General features: G+C 31.4%; 1 protein-coding gene across 2 annotated transcripts in view; it reads right to left on the bottom strand.

Annotated features, from left to right (window-relative positions):
- Positions 1-511: 511 nt before the first annotated feature.
- The window catches only part of LOC106465911 (E3 ubiquitin-protein ligase Nedd-4-like), a 50701-nt gene continuing 34073 nt past the window's right edge, over positions 512-17139 (bottom strand). For both annotated transcript variants that reach the window (XM_022393849.1, XM_022393850.1), the window contains 6 exons: positions 14674-14795; positions 14203-14273; positions 9952-10121; positions 8682-8910; positions 5928-6097; positions 512-4831 (listed from right to left, as the gene is read on the bottom strand). In XM_022393849.1, coding sequence (XP_022249557.1) covers positions 4729-4831; positions 5928-6097; positions 8682-8910; positions 9952-10121; positions 14203-14273; positions 14674-14795 — 865 coding nt within the window. In that variant the 3' untranslated portion in view covers positions 512-4728. The remainder of the gene's footprint in view (positions 4832-5927; positions 6098-8681; positions 8911-9951; positions 10122-14202; positions 14274-14673; positions 14796-17139) is intronic.

Genomic DNA, 17139 nt, shown 5'->3' with positions numbered 1-17139 from the left:
CGAGGCGAGCGCCCTAACCACCTGCCCGGGGAAGTTAAAAGTCAGATTTTCAGATGGTTAATGCAAGCTATGATGTACAACATGCCAGTACAAGAGATAAACATAAATTTCAGTTAAATTAATAAAGAATTGTGGTATTGTGATTTTTACATTAAAGTGTAATATTAATTGACATCAGCGGAGGGTTTGCTTTTGTTAGAAAATTCGATACTACTTTATTAAGCCTAACGCTTTGATATTATTAATTTCACCATATTATATGTATATATTAGCACTGATAGAAAAATTATCAGCATATTTTACACTGATTGGTGCTGCCTTACTTATGAAAGAATAGTTTAACATTTTGTTTGAACCAGTTGAATGTTTTTGTGTTTCATTCTCCTAAATAGTCCCTAATAAAGATAATGTTTTTCAGGTCAATTTAATATAGGTTTAACAACAAGCCCGCCAAAACCGTTTATTAAATAGCGAAGGATCTTTTAAGTGAGAATCTAGACTTCAGATATAATTGAGATTTTAAAAAAAAGTTTTATTAAACTTCAGGATTCACAATTCTGAAAACGTTTATATGTTTTTTTTTAATACCTGGTAATTATATATGGAAGAACAAGCTGTTTTTTTCACAAAGGTTTTAATTTCTTTGAGGTATGGTTTTGTCATTTTAATAGAATACTTATCATAAGCATCTTTTATTCACAACAATTCAAAACGAAAATTGTGTTTAAATGGTCATAAAAGATATTTAATATACTTATTGAAACAAATATTCTTAACATACTTTAAAAATTTGTCTTTATTAATGGTTCTATCCAAAACTAGAAAACGATAGTATTCCACAGCAAATTTTATACATGAATATTCAATAAACTGTTTTACATAGCTTATATATTGTTTACAAATAAAGGGTTTAAACTCATTTGAACATTAAAATCATACATAATATTCAACGTTAAACTGGTACACAATTTTAAAAATTTTTTTATTTAGGCCTATCTATGGCCTTCAAAAAGTTGACGACTCTACATGTTTTGACGTTACAACGTCATTGTAACGTCGAAACATGTAGAGTCAACTTTTTGTAGGCCATAGATAGGCCTTAATAAAACGTTTTAATCGGTTTTGTAATGCGCACACGAAACACCACCAGGATAGAATCTAATCATAGGAGAAATAAATCTGAACCATTTGACTGTACAAAACTTCAATGAGTAAACTACCTTACAGCAAAGTCATGCAAGCAAGATTTTAACAGGTTTTCTGAATCATAAATCAACATGATTTAGTAGATGCAGTGTATAAAAAAAAAAATATCAAACTTTAATACATCTAGAAAATTAAACTTTATCTTTCGCTATACATTAATTATGAAGAAATCGTATTAAGAATTAAATAAATTATGATTGTCTCAAGTCTAATAACACGTTTAGATTAGAAACACTTTCATTTTGTTCATTTTGCAAGTGTCAGACTTTAGATTTATTGATGCTACTCTGAACACAAATAAGATTCTAGTTGAGAAGTTACTCCCGTTTTTATAGATTTAAAATGTTACCCAAAGTTCAACCATAGAGAATTAAGTATAAAAACAGTACTGTATAGGGCTAAACATCTTTGTTTGATAATGAATTATAATTAGGCAGATCAGGAGCAACTCTGAATATATCATTAAACATTTACTCTCCCAATTCTCTAATGAATATAGGAACAATAAAAGAAAATCAGTCTTGCTGTTACTGTTGAGGGTGCTTGAAAGTTAATGTCCACCTTTTCGAATTTTTTTACTGGTCTTTTAACACAGAAACAAATCTGATAATCTTAAAATAATCAGAAGCTGGATAATATTTAATATAGGATTTTAATATTTTCCACCATTGATGCTTAAAAGGTCACTAAAGTCTTCTACTATAATCACTGTAAATTCGAATAACTGTAAATAAATTTTTTCGTACCTTAATTAACACACCATAAAAATTATAACTACCACCAAGTAAATATGAATATTTAAAGAGATATTTCAGTTATAAAAACAAATGGTGAATCCTGAATTCCAGACATAACAATATTTATAAATAGTAAAGATGATTCTATTTCTAGAATAGGTATGACATTATACGAACTAAACAATAGAAAAGATAATATCCAAAAACTATTGTTTTAATAAACACAAAAATAACAAGTTTAATGCAAATGGTGCACACTTAACGTCTGTCAGAATAATTCTTTGTACTATCTACTTTAAAAGTGTTTAAACTGCTATGAGAAAAATACACAAAAATTGACGAAAAACATAAAATTACCAATGAAGTTCTTTTAAATTCTCGTGGATTGCAAAATTAACATTTCTGATGTTTTAACGGGAGTTTCATACACCTTTAGCAAGCCAAACAATAAAAATAATCTTCAAAATCTAAACACAGTAGACTCTGAAAGTTTTATTTTAATAGCTCTCGAATCTCTGTAGAACTTGCAAACATTCTTATTTGGTGTTTTGATATGTAACAGACGAAATTCTAATCAAAGAAAAAAATTGAAAACCTGTTTTGTACAGTTGATTCAAACGTGGACTATAACATATGTTTGCCAAAACTACATTATTTAAAGTATGTAATAAAGAAACAATTTATCTGGCTACTTTGTTTCTGTATCAACAGTAGCATATATTTCTCAGTAATTGTATACCATTTGTTATTTAATTCTGTTTACCCTTTCAAAACTTAAGTATAATGTCTTTAAAAAGGAACATCAGTTATGAATATCTTAAGTGATTGGACTGGATAAACGCTTTAAAAAACACCCATTTTAAAATAAAATCTATATGATCATATAGCTGTATACTGATGCTAAAAGTCCACACATTCCAGTCTTCCTTCTATCAAGATTACATATGTAATTCGAACAACTGTCAACAGAAAGCTCAAAACCTTTTTTTTTCACCTCAGAGATTTACAAATCATACATCATTCTTCAAATCTTAATGTCCAGTTTTCTGGGTTAATTATAGGTTGCTAGATATCCTAACACATATAAGCCCTTGTGTTTAAACAATAATTATAAAATTAATTTCTCTATTAAAAAAAAATATCTAAGAAGACTGTCTTTATTCTTGAGAAGGTATACAGAGTTGTATCTTACTTGACAATGAAAGAAATGTTTTTGTATTTTAAGCTAAGGATCATCTTTGGGAATCATCTTCATATTTAAAAAAGATAACCTTCTATACATATTAAAAGCTTGGCCGAACCATAAATAAACACTACGATGTAAAAAACAGACCATCTTACAAGCAGACTGATAGCACACAGCAAAAATAACTTCTGTGATCAGAATAGAAAATTATAAGTCTACCTTAAAATATTTAAGGTGGAAATAAACAAATAATCTTTTAAAACAACAGAAGTAAATATTTTCATTGATTAAACACTATTTTTAGGAAATTTTCAATGCAAGGCAATCCAAGCACAAGAATTCTTATTTTGATATCCATACAGGAATCCAGCCATGCTGTTCCGTTGAACTACACACAGACATCTCAAACTTAACTAGGAAAGTAAAACTCACCAATACATCTATAAATGTATAATGAACAAAGCAGAGCTGGATCTTCAACGTTTAGGCACAAAATATGTGGATCTACTTATAACTCAGAAAGTTCTAGTTATTTATGCAAATACATGACATCTTGTTAGGAGGCGTAACCTAAAAATTAGAAATTTGCTTATAATATTTGACGAGAAATAAATTTCTAATACTGGATAGTTTCAGCTGAACTTTATTCTTTGCAGCTTGTATAGTACCAGTTTTTAGTCTGGCTATTTGTATTCCCAGAGTTTGAAAAAATATCAAGCTTTTATCAAAATACTGCCTCGTTACGAGAAAAAAAAAAGTTTCTCTATATATATCTTAATGACTAGCAGATTCTTAGAAAATATGTCTGAATATAACCACTACTTCTCAACAGTAGTGGAAAGGTTTAGAATTATGAATGATGGTCTTTCATAACAGCATATTCTAAATATACGTAAAAAATATGTAATGGATACCTAGGTGGAAATACAGATTTAGAAACATTCTTTAGGTTTGGTTGTTGCTGTTCAGAACACAAAAACAATTACTCAATAATCTTGTATATCAACCACAATATTAAAAGCTAACACTAAAAGCTGCAATGATGTGAAAAATTACTCCACTGGATTTTGCTAAATCACCAGAATTTTAGCAAAATATACAAACACAATCCATTTAATCAAACTCAATTTTATGATTTACAAAGATTATTTACATACAGTGATATCAATCAGATGTAGGCTTTTTTTTACAATAACATCTTCTCTGGAATAAATTCTAAGTAACTATTTAATATAATAATAAATGGGTCCATGTACCACAGTCTATTGGTTAGACAAAAATCAAACCATATTATAAAATACAAACCGTAAACCTTTACAATCTGTATTAACAAGTAAATTCTAAATTCCTGATGTAATTCACAAGGCAGCAAACATCACGTACCAGAATTATCCTCGGGGGAACGATTAAAAAAGACTGCTTAACACCAATGGAAATTTCATTCTCTCATTTTTATTAATATACATACTGATGAACTACCAGCCCAAGGAGAATTGGCTGAAAATTTTTAAGTAAAAAGTATATATTATTTCAGAGAAAAAATTATACACAAAACTCCTCCGTTAACTTAAGTGAACTTCTGACATTAAGTCAGATAGCCTAATCCACACCCCCAAAAGTGTCTGATCCTTCTATTGCCTGGATCAACTTATCCCGAAGATCTTGGTAGCTCTCATATGGAGGAAGGTCCAGCCTGTTAAAACTGAATATGGAAAAAAAAAATTGTGTTATCATGTAAACACAATACAAGCTAATAGAACATTTCTCAAAACTGCAGATCAAATAAAGTAAGCATTTTTATAACTCTTTCCTGTTTATTGTTTACTATTGTGTTCAACACCATTACCCCAGCAGTTAAACATATTTAACTGGATCTTCATCTGCTCTACAAGGGAAATAAACACGTAGCTAATATTTAACTGGATCTCCATATGTTCAACAGGGGAATAAACATGTAGTTAATATTTAACTGGATCTCCATCTATTCTACAAGGGAATAAATATGTAGTTAATATTTAACAGGATCTCCATCTGTTCTACAAGGGAATAAACATGTAGATAATATTTAACTGGATCTCCATATGTTAAACAGGGGAATAAACACGTAGTTAATATTTAACTGGATCTCCATATGTTAAACAGGGGAATAAACACGTAGTTAATATTTAACTGGATCTCCATATGTTAAACAGGGGAATAAACACGTAGTTAATATTTAACTGGATCTCCATATGTTAACCAGGGGAATAAACACGTAGCTAATATTTAACTGGATCTCCATCTGTTAAACAGGGGAATAAACACGTAGTTAATATTTAACTGAATCTCCATATGTTCAACAGGGGAATAAACATGTAGTTAATATTTAACTGGATCTCCATCTATTAAACAGGGGAATAAACATGCAGTTAATATTTAACTGGATCTCCATATGTTAAACAGGAGAATGTATATACGAGTAACATTAAGGTTCCACTGACACAGCATGTTTTTTTCTGAAACTGAACTTTTTAGTACTAAAGGTGTCTGCTATTCTGTATTCATTCTCATTATGTACAGAAGAACACTCTTTATCTATTAATTATATTTGTCACAAGACATTAGTATTAAACCCATTATATATTTAAACATTCCATTCCATATCTATTCCTTTAAGTAATGGATATGATGAATACAATGTGTTGGAACACCATCATTATTCACTCTTCTAACTCTCTAGGGGGAGTAAATACAGAAAGTAGTATTTAAAAATATAAGTGTTTTTTTCCCCAAATATATAATAAGTAAAAATGACTAACCATGTGTGTGAGCGAGGCAGATTTTCAACATTTCCCCACTTCTCAATAGTAAAGAGCTGGGGGCCATTGCTTCCGTACAATTCCTTGAAACCATTCATAGGGACCCGAGATGTTCCCGTTACAAACTGAAGCAGTCTTGCTCTCATCTCATTGTTAAAAGATAACAGAAGCTAAGGAAAATAACATGCAATCATTATACTTATAAAGCTATAAAGATCAGCAGAGAATAATCATATATTGTGTAGTTGTTACAGAAACACAAGTATACGAAAACATTATGGTTGGTAACAACTGACAATTTTTCAAGCCTTAGTAAAATATTCTGACTGTATGGATACAATATAACACATAAATGTTTTTTTTAAATTTTCACTATTATTTATGGGTTTTGTTCAATGAAAAAGTTTAAATTTTGGTACTAAATTAGAACATCAATTAGAGAGCTACAGACAATGTTATAACTTTAAGTCATGTTTATTACACAGAGCTACAGTCATAAGAAATAAACTTAAATTTTTCTAATGACTTAAGTCTTCATTCAATTATAACCTTCTCTCTTCACTTAAAATGTGATTGTGGTAGTCTATGAACATAAAAGCCGCAACTGCATAAAGGTTAAGCCTTACACAACAAGAAAAGTCCATGCAAGGGTTCAGTCCAGCTGCTTTAATTGGTCAGATGTTGTATTAAAATAAACTAAAAAAAACTTGCCTTTAAAAACAAAAAAAAAAGATTAGTCATAAATTTTATTTCATACTAGCTGCGTATACCCATTAATGAAGCAAAAACTGTATAAAGGACAATATTAGATAATGTTCCTTTTTTTTTTTCATTATCCCTAATGACCTCTTTAGATGTTAACTGCATACCCTGTTTCGTGGAAGGTAATAATCGACTTGTTTAACTGATTAAGCACTTTAAATTCAAAGCCAAAAGTCTATCAAACAGTAGAAACATGCCCTACTTCAGGGTCTTTTCTTACCCCCTTCTTGGGAAGAAAATACAAAACTAAGGACCCATATACATTGTCAGACATTTTCCAGTTACCATACAAAAACAATTACACTAACTGAGCCAGCAAACTCTGGGCAATAGATGTTAACACATACATAATGAATCAGCTTTATAGTAAGACAATAATAGAATTAAAGCTGACCAGTACTGTTAACCCACAGAAAATTAATCAATCAGCTCAAGAATTTCTTTAATAATCTATTTTCTTGGTCAAAAGGTTTGAGAAAGGCTACATAAAACTTAGATATGTAACTAAATAAGTTGAGGTACAGGAAAGCTAAAATAAATTATTAGTAAAGATATTATTTTGCTTTTGGTTGGAGTTTGTCATTATAGATGAGAGTTTTAATTGTTTTTTTCTAAGTCTTTCTTCAAAGTTATTTCAAATGTAACATAGATGGAAATAGTGTAAAGCCAAATTTAAGCTATTAAAATCTCTTACGACAGTTGACTTCAAGGTTTAAGAGAAAGAGAAGGAAAAAAAAGAAAAACAACCTAGAAAAATCAAAGAGAAGAAATGAAAATTTACCTTTAAAAATCTTCCATAATCTTATAACTGTAGGCCTATAAACTTGAAATAAGTACGAGTGGAGTGATTTTGAAATGATCTGAACTTACTTTTTTTTTAGTAAAGAAAATTTCTTATATATATATATATTATAATACAGGTCAGTTGGATTGGTTTGGCTTGATCTGAATTTTGTACAAAGCAACACGAGGGCTATCTGCACTAGCCATCCCTAATTTAGCAGTGAAAATCTAGAGGGAAGGCAGCTAATCATCACCATCCACCATCAACTCTTGGGCTACTCTTTTACCAACTAGTAGGATTGACCATCACATTATAATGCCCCCATGGCTGAAAGGGCAAGCATGTTTGGTGGGATGGAGATTCAAACCTGTGACCCTCAGATTGCGAGTCAAGCACCCTAACCACCTGGCCATGCCGTGCCGGGACAGTCAGTTGCAATAGCTATAGTTTGTATCGTGAAATGTTGACCTACCATGAAGGACGGGGTTAAAATGAACTTTTATAGTTGTATTTATAAACAGTACCTGATACTATTAAATCAGCAAACAATGATTTATAAACATATGTTTATAAATTAAATTGTGTTTGCCACGTCACCTTACCAAGAAAGTACCATCAAGAGACACTATTCTCATTCAAATAATAAAAATAAATCCATTAAATTGTGTTTGCCACGTCACCTCACCAAGAAAGTACCATCAAGAAACATTTTATATCAGTGGGTTTAGAGATAACTTGAATTAATTTCGTTGTTTCACAAATATCACTTACAACAGAAGATAAAATAGATCCCACTGCTAAATCATTAACTTGTCGATAAAATTCATCGTTAAACTCAAAAATAATTCTCAACAGAATTTGTGACCAGGTAAGCTAATTCCTCACAAAGCATCCAAGCTTTTATCAATGATCACATTTAACAAGTACATTTTTCATCAATAAATATTGTATTGTGCTTATAAACATCATCATAGTTTCAGAGGTTGAAGTACAAAATTTCACCTGAAGACACTCGTATAAACAGGTTATAAAATAAACTTTAAGTCCACAATAACAAAACAACACTAAACTTTGTTATTGTTCTATTATTGTAGATTTAAACTTTAGTTAAAATTACTTTACACAGTATTGTATAAACATATTCCTTTACCTTCGACAATGTGTAACGGTTTTATTAATTTACTACAAGTCATTGAACTAAAACTTACTCGCCAGAACCACTGAATTACGATGTGATTGGGTTGATAACCTCCCTTGTAGACTGTATTATTCTTCCAATCTTTAACATCAATTTTTCCAATCCCACACATAAGCAGCTCCAATTCATGCTCATCAAACAATTTGATAAGAGAGAGTGGAACGATATCATTAAAACCTTCAAGAAAGGCATTCATCTGAGGCTGGATTCGGGATACAAATCTCCACCGGATGACTAGACTAAATATATCAAAGTATATTATTATTATTATAAATGTTAAAAGTACTTTTACTGTACTTCAGATAGCTTAAAAGTAACTTACAATACCTCTAAACAAACAAAGAGAAAAATATTTTTCATTTTAGTGAAAAAAAAAAAAAAATCATAAGACATACATAAACTGTAAATAATTCAGTAAATCATAATTTAAAATTTTTCTTTGCAAGTTCTTTTTCAAGTTCATTTTTAAAAGAAATACTTTCATGTTTTAAATACCAAATACAATGCGATTACAATTTTACACTGTTAGTAACACCACAAAATGTCAGTTTTTTTTCTCCATAAATAAGCTACATATAACAAAATACTGTTATTCATAGCATTTTTGAAGTTAGCAATCTGATTTGGTAATGTACTATATTTTGGTTCATAAACAGGTATTATTTTTTGCATATCTTAACCTTAAAATCCTTCATACTATATGAAAAGTAGTTTGAATAAGTAAATAAAAGTTCTTTTTACACACTAAGGCTTAAAAAAAACTGTACAATAACTATACAGATTATAATCACTTTTCTTAAACCTGTTTTCTTAAAGATATGTAAGTTATATAATCTTACTCACACTGTAATCTTTCATTCATGATTTCATAACCGAGTTGTTTTATTAACAGTCACATTAGTTCGTTAGTTACTGCTAGAAATTACAAACTGTATTCCATAAACGAGTCTCTATGATTGAACTTAGTAGTGACATTGATTTAGATGTTCAATACTCTTCTAATTCAGAAAATATTTGAGCCCATCACAAAGATTAGGTAGAAAAGTATGAAATTATTAAAAGATACAATTACAGTTAATTCTTAATTAGGCTTTGTCCACTCTAGCTGATTACAGTTCCTTCTATTTTTATATTGGATATGTTGGATTCATTAAGAGTAACATTGACTTCACCTAATGATGTTTTTATGTTGAGTGAAACAGATGTTAGCCATATAAGAAATAGCTATTTTACATGATCACGGTTTACCTAAGACTCAATAAGTCAAGGATTACGCTTACTTTATATACTCAAGCCTATTTTCTTTATTTAAATGGATGTTGGCACCTCCTGGTTTAAGTTCCCTTTGCTGCATTTTGCCAAAGAGTTCTTCATCTACAGAGAAGGTCAACTCCAGCTCAGCTGGATCATTTTCTAGGATCCACAGTAACGAGTTGTAATATTCAGTATCCTAAAGAAACAAAGATTGTTACACAAAGCTTACTGTATGAGCTACAAATCAATTTACATTTCTCATAAAATAAGAATAAATTAACCTGAAGATAGCTTGTACACTTTTTGCAATGGCAAAATGTTGGCTGAAATAACAGATTTTTTTTTTATTATTATCTGTAAAGTAAATGTTGTTTTCCCACTAACTTCATTGTCGAAATGTCTAAATCCCTCTAGTACGTACTAAAAATCATGTAAAACAACAAAATATTTCCATCACTTGACCATAGTGCTATAGCAGTATAATTACTACAATTAATACTAGACAATTTCAAACTTCAGGGTATAACAAAGACACTTAGCCACATAATGTTGCAGGAATTAGGTACCATTTAAAGATTTGTTAATAAGTATGTAGTGTCATTCACTTCTGTAAACTCACACATTATCAGAGGGTCAGTGTGATTGTACGGTGAGTTGCACTAGGGGCAGTGCAGTGTTCCCTCTAAGCTGCACAACAACCAATCAAGTGACGCACACTTCATTATTCCAGCCGTGCACATCCTCGGTAATGGTGAGGAGTCTCAACACGTTGACGGCCTTAATGACCCTGGCAGTCGATAGGCCTAAAGCCCAAACAATCAACTGGTAGCATTACAAAACAGCCTGATGATCCAATAGGGTCGATGGTCGAAAAACAACCCCCGCCCCTAAAAAAAAAACCTGGTAGTGCACATCTGCACACAGCCTTGATACTGATGCACATGAAAAAATTCATTCCACACATGAATTGAAAAAAAAATTAGAAGGAAAATTGATGTAGCGCGATTTGCAACCACTTTATGGTTAAAGGGTGAGGGGTTGAGTGAAAAACAGAGATTTTACTGAATGGAAACGAAAATGTTTCGGAAGACAAAAAGAAAGAAATTTAAAGAGTCTAGTCACAACTTGCAAGGTTTCACAAGAAAAAAATTGAAGAAAGAAATAAATAACAATGAAAATTACAATCACAAACTTGTACATCTGCAAATTGTGATTTATGCATCCAAACTAGATATCCAGGTCTCTCAACTCTTTGTGGAATTAGGTTCACAACCTGGTGTTTATTTTACTTCATTAAATATGTGAGAATTATTATTGAAGCCCAGTATGTAAAGTCATCTAGACCGGATGTGCAAGAGCTTCTTTCTTGCCAGGAGAAGCAAGTTTTAACAAACCTAAAATTGTCAAATATTACTTACTCATGAAAGGTATTGTTGTCAATATTAACAAATGTGACTTACTCATGAAGGATACTGTTGTCAATATTAACAAACAATATTTATTCATGAAGGATACTGTTGTCAATATTAACAAATGTGACTTACTCATGAAGGATACTGTAGTCAATATTAACAAATGTGACTTACTCATGAAGGGTACTGTTGTCAATATTAACAAATATTACTTACTCATGAAGGGTACTGTTGTCAATATTAACAAACAATATTTATTCATGAAGGGTATTGTTGTCAATATTAACAAATAGGACTTACTCATGAAGGGTATTGTTGTCAATATTAACAAACAATATTTATTCATGAAGGATACTGTTGTCAATATTAACAAATGTGACTTACTCATGAAGGGTACTGTTGTCAATATTAACAAATGTGACTTACTCATGAAGGGTACTGTTGTCAATATTAACAAACAATATTTATTCATGAAGGATACTGTTGTCAATATTAACAAATGTGACTTACTCATGAAGGGTACTGTTGTCAATATTAACAAATGTGACTTACTCATGAAGGGTACTGTTGTCAATATTAACAAATATTACTTACTCATGAAGGGTACTATTGTCAATATTAACAAACAATATTTATTCATGAAGGGTATTGTTGTCAATATTAACAAATAGGACTTACTCATGAAGGGTATTGTTGTCAATATTAACAAATAGGACTTACTCATGAAGGATACTGTTGTCAATATTAACAAACAATATTTACTCATGAAGGGTACTGTTGTCAATATTAACAAATGTGACTTACTCATGAAGGGTACTGTTGTCAATATTAACAAATATTACTTACTCATGAAGGGTACTGTTGTCAATATTAACAAATAGGACTTACTCATGAAGGGTATTGTTGTCAATATTAACAAATAGGACTTACTCATGAAGGGTACTGTTGTCAATATTAACAAATATGACTTACTCATGAAGGGTAGTGTTGTAAATATTAACAAATATGACTTACTCATGAAGGGTAGTGTTGTAAATATTAACAAATATTACTTACTCATGAAGGGTAGTGTTGTAAATATTAACAAATATTACTTACTCATGAAGGGTAGTGTTGTAAATGTTAACAAATATTACTTACTCATGAAGGATACTGTTGTCAATATTAACAAATATTACTTACTCATGAAGGGTACTGTTGTCAATATTAACAAATATTACTTACTCATGAAGGGCATTGTTGTCAAGTCACTAGTATCCTTTTATTTTGATGCATGAACATTGAAGATATCTAAATAGAAATGTTGTTGTTTTGGTCTCCAAGGGAAGTCTTCAACTTGAGGGTGATAAAACCTATCACTCCCCTGTTCTTCCGTCACTGACCAAGATGTTGGTCATATACCTTTTCTTAGTTTGTACTCATCTGTTTAAAACACCACATGGGTCAATAATGGCAGTGATGTCCTGTTTGCACACCATAATCAACAGATGGTTCAGTCTGTCATCTGTCGCCATTAACCAAAGTTTTATCTCCAGTAGTTTATTCCTGCTGAAGGCACATTCACCTTCAGCTGAAGCGACTGGTAAATGTATGAGACGTAGCAGGTCTGTAGTGTAATTCATTTAAGTCTTATTGTTAAATGAAGAAAGAATATAAACTTAATAGATGAGGAAAGGCTAAGTAACACAGAATACAACATGATTAAAAAAAAACTGTAAAGTCTCTTTATTTTGCTGAATGACTTTTACATTTAATTCGGTAAACCAAAGTCCACGTGTTTAGGTGAAACTGAAAGGTTGTTTCTTGATTATTGTTTAATTCTGAAAAGCTTGAACTAGAGCTGACCATTCTTCAGTATAATAAGTGACACAGGCTAAATATTAATAAAAAAAATTAAAACAATAAGTGAAAAAGAAGTACAAAGTTTATTTTTACTGAATGGTTTCACATTTGGTAAAAACAAACTCCCTCTTCACCTCTCCCCTACCACAACACATTTTGGCCATGCCTGGCCATCAATGTTGTATTCACTTAATTTCATTTTTCTCTAACCCTTCATAAACCTTTAATTCACAGTACAATTTGAAAGGCTTTTCAGTATTTTTGCTAAAACTTTAGTAAACATTATGTTTCTGTTAATACAAGTATCTCTAATATTTAGCCACATACATAAAGCATCTTCCACTTCCATGTTTGTCCTCGAGTTACCCTTACCCTATTGTAGGATCCATTTCCATCGAGAAAACTCGTATTCTGTTGCAAAATTAATATATATATCTTGCATTATAAATTGTATTGTAACCTGTCAAATTTAAAATATTTATACAGTGATTATTTATTTGACTTTAGGCTTCATAACAACTCCCCTATCCCCTGTTCAACCATTGAATACATCAAGCAGCTTAAGGATGAAGTGGATAATTGTGCTATTCCATATGAAAGCATACTGGTAAAGACGACAGCAGAGCATTTATGGATTTCTGTACAATCGGGCTGTTAAAACAGGTGGTAGCAAACTGTTATCCTCATATACTAGATGGGTCATGGAAAGCATCCAGAGAGGTATATTGTGCTTCGGACATGACAGCCTTGTGACAGAGCTTTCTGCAATGAAAATTATGCTGCAAGGTTATTGTCAAGATGCATGACAGAATGTGATTGGATGTGGTGAAACGTACTGTAACAACGTGGTGAGGCTCCAAAAATGTTTTAATATAACATATTTAAATTCTGTAATTATTTTGTGCATGAAAAATCATATAAATAGTGATACAAGACAATTACAAGTACTTTTCACGTGAAGATCTTCCTTGCCTTCTCCTACAGTAAACAAAATCTAGAAAACATCTTTAGATATTTACTTACCACTGATTCCATATCTTTTAATTTAATTTCTTTCCCGAGCATCATCTTGTAAAATGGACGAATGAAGAAAGCTAGAGAGAAAAAAAAATAAAATTTTACAATAATTCAATTAATACTTTTAAAACATCCAAAGAAATTAGTAGCACTATTTCTTTCTTTCTTATCTCTAGCTTCTTAATTGTACATATCCTACACTGATGAAAAATACAAAGTGTTAATGAATGCTTAATGGGTGTTACTTGATTCTAAACTTTGAGCTCACTAAAAATATCACATACAACATATATGAAATGTAAATTCGCTACATAAAGATTGTTTTAGACCTAATGGCTAGCACAAATGTATACATGTTAACAACTTGATAAGTTTAATTAATTAAAATGGAAGTATGCTTAAGAAAAAAATCTATGAAAGCTCAGGATGTTTCCAACAGTATTCAAACAAAGAAGAAAACATAAATTCTACACATACCATCTAAAAGTTTTCCATGATAAATTGCCATTCCAGCTATCCTTCCAATGAACTTAAAATACAAGAGGTGATCTTCATTACACAAGCCAGAAAAAGGATTGATTTGGAGTGTATAATTATCTCTGAAAGAAAAATTTAAAACACGTATACACAAACCTGCTGATGACAATTAATATGTGAAAAAAAAACATTTTTCTATGTTGAAAAACGTTTATCTGTTTAGTTGCTTTAATATTTAATAAAGGAGGGAGAGAGAGAGAGAGAGAAAAATCCTTAAGTACATCACAAAACAACAGACATTAGAAATTAAGAAAATATACATAACATAATTATATTGTTGTTGTTTATTAAGTGTAAAGCTACACAATGGGCTATGTGCACTCGGTCCACCATGCAATCGAACGCCCAGATTTTAGCATTGTAAGTCTGGAAATTTACCATCGATCTGCCAGGGGACAATGAAATAATAGTTCCAATCTCATACAAATTATTTTCTTGCAAAATCTGGCTTTAGTCTGTTTGATAAATTAGTTTGTTTGTTTGTTACGGATTTCTCGCAAAGCTACACGAGGGCTATCTGCGCTAGCCATCCCTAGCTTAGCAATGTAAGTCTATAGAGAAGGCAGCTAGTCATTACCACCTATCGCCAACTCTTGGGCTACTCTTTTACCAACGAATAGTGGGACTGACCGTCACATTATAATGCCTCCATGGCTGAAGGCGCAAGCATGTTTGGTGTGATAGGGATTCGAACCCACGACCCACAGATTGCGAGTCAAGAGCCCTAACCACCTGGCCATGCCGGGACAATTAATTTTGTATGAACAGTGTAAAAAAAGGCCCAAAAATGCCTCTTCAACTCGTATCCAGTTTTGATTGGTTTAATTTATCATGCAAAAGGCATCCAACAACTTTTCTTTTCTCAATAAATAATAATACTGGAACTTACATAATTGTAAAATACATGACAGATAGTTGTTTTCAGTTTTAGGGTAGTGTCATTTGACAACTTTATGTTATACTTAAAAAGTACTATTCAAATTTCCCCAAATTCTGACATACTGCAATAAATAAATCTCTAAAATTTCAACAATCTCACTGATATGAATCTATTAAGTAAATCAATATGAATGAACTGCTGTGCTCACTGGAAAAATTATTCAGATTATTAATTACTAAATAAAAACTTATCAAACAAAATTTCTTCAGGGAGTCGTATACTATTCAACGTAGATACATTCAAGCTAATTCATAGTCACTTTATCTACCAGCAATTTTATCTATAGTGTTAAACGTTTAGCAAAGTTGCATTACAAAATATAAAATGTCAGAATTTGTTTGTACAAATATCACAAGTAGATTATAGTTTCCTAACTGATGGAATGCCAAGGTCACTTCGACTGCACGTTCACAAGTCAACTTGTAAAATTTAATAAAAAATATATAAATCTAATTTCATTTCAACAACTCTTTTGATTCGAAAACATTGCAGAATTTATATCTTAGCATTATATGATATTATGTAGTTTATTTTATAACTAAAAATTCAAAAATGTTGTGCTACGTGTAAATTAATTACAATTTTGAAAAAGGCAAGTTGGAGGCAGTTAAAAGAAATAATGCAGCTTCAAGAAAAGTTTTGAAACACTTCCAAAATACTTAGAGGCTTTGGATTTCTTTTTATACACGATGATGTTCGTTTTAGTGTGTCATATTATACCTGTATGAAAACTACAAGAATATTCTTCTATGAAAGACAACAAGTAAGGATATTGAGATTTAACAGGTACAGTAAGACCACGGCCCGAGGCAACAAACTAAGAGATTTAACAGGTACAGTAATACCACAGCCTGAGACAACAAACTAAGAGATTTAACAGGTACAGTAAGACCACAGCCTGAGACAACAAACTATGAGATTTATCAGGTACATTAAGACCACCGCCCGAGACAACAAACTAGGATATTTATCGGGTACAGTAAGACCACAGCCTGAGACAACAAACTAAGAGATTTATCAGGTACATTAAGACCACTGCCCGAGACAACAAACTAAGAGATTTATCAGGTACATTAAGACCACAGCCTGAGACAACAAACTAGGATATTTATCAGGTACATTAAGACCACCGCCTGAGACAACAAACTATGAGATTTATCAGGTACATTAAGACCACCGCCCGAGACAACAAACTAGGATATTTATCGGGTACAGTAAGACCACAGCCTGAGACAACAAACTATGAGATTTATCAGGTACATTAAGACCACCGCCCGAGACAACAAACTAGGATATTTATCTGGTACAGTAAGACCACAGCCTGAGACAACAAACTATGAGATTTATCAGGTACATTAAGACCACCGCCCGAGACAACAAACTAGGATATTTATCGGGTACAGTAAGACCACAGCCTGAGACAACAAACTATGAGATTTATCAGGTACATTAAGACCACCGCCCGA

Source organism: Limulus polyphemus, unplaced genomic scaffold (assembly GCF_000517525.1).
Source record: "Limulus polyphemus unplaced genomic scaffold, Limulus_polyphemus-2.1.2 Scaffold2091, whole genome shotgun sequence".
Classification (NCBI taxonomy): Eukaryota; Metazoa; Arthropoda; class Merostomata; order Xiphosura; family Limulidae; genus Limulus; species Limulus polyphemus.
Note: the sequence above shows the minus strand (reverse complement) of the source record. Positions and strands in the feature narration are given on the sequence as shown.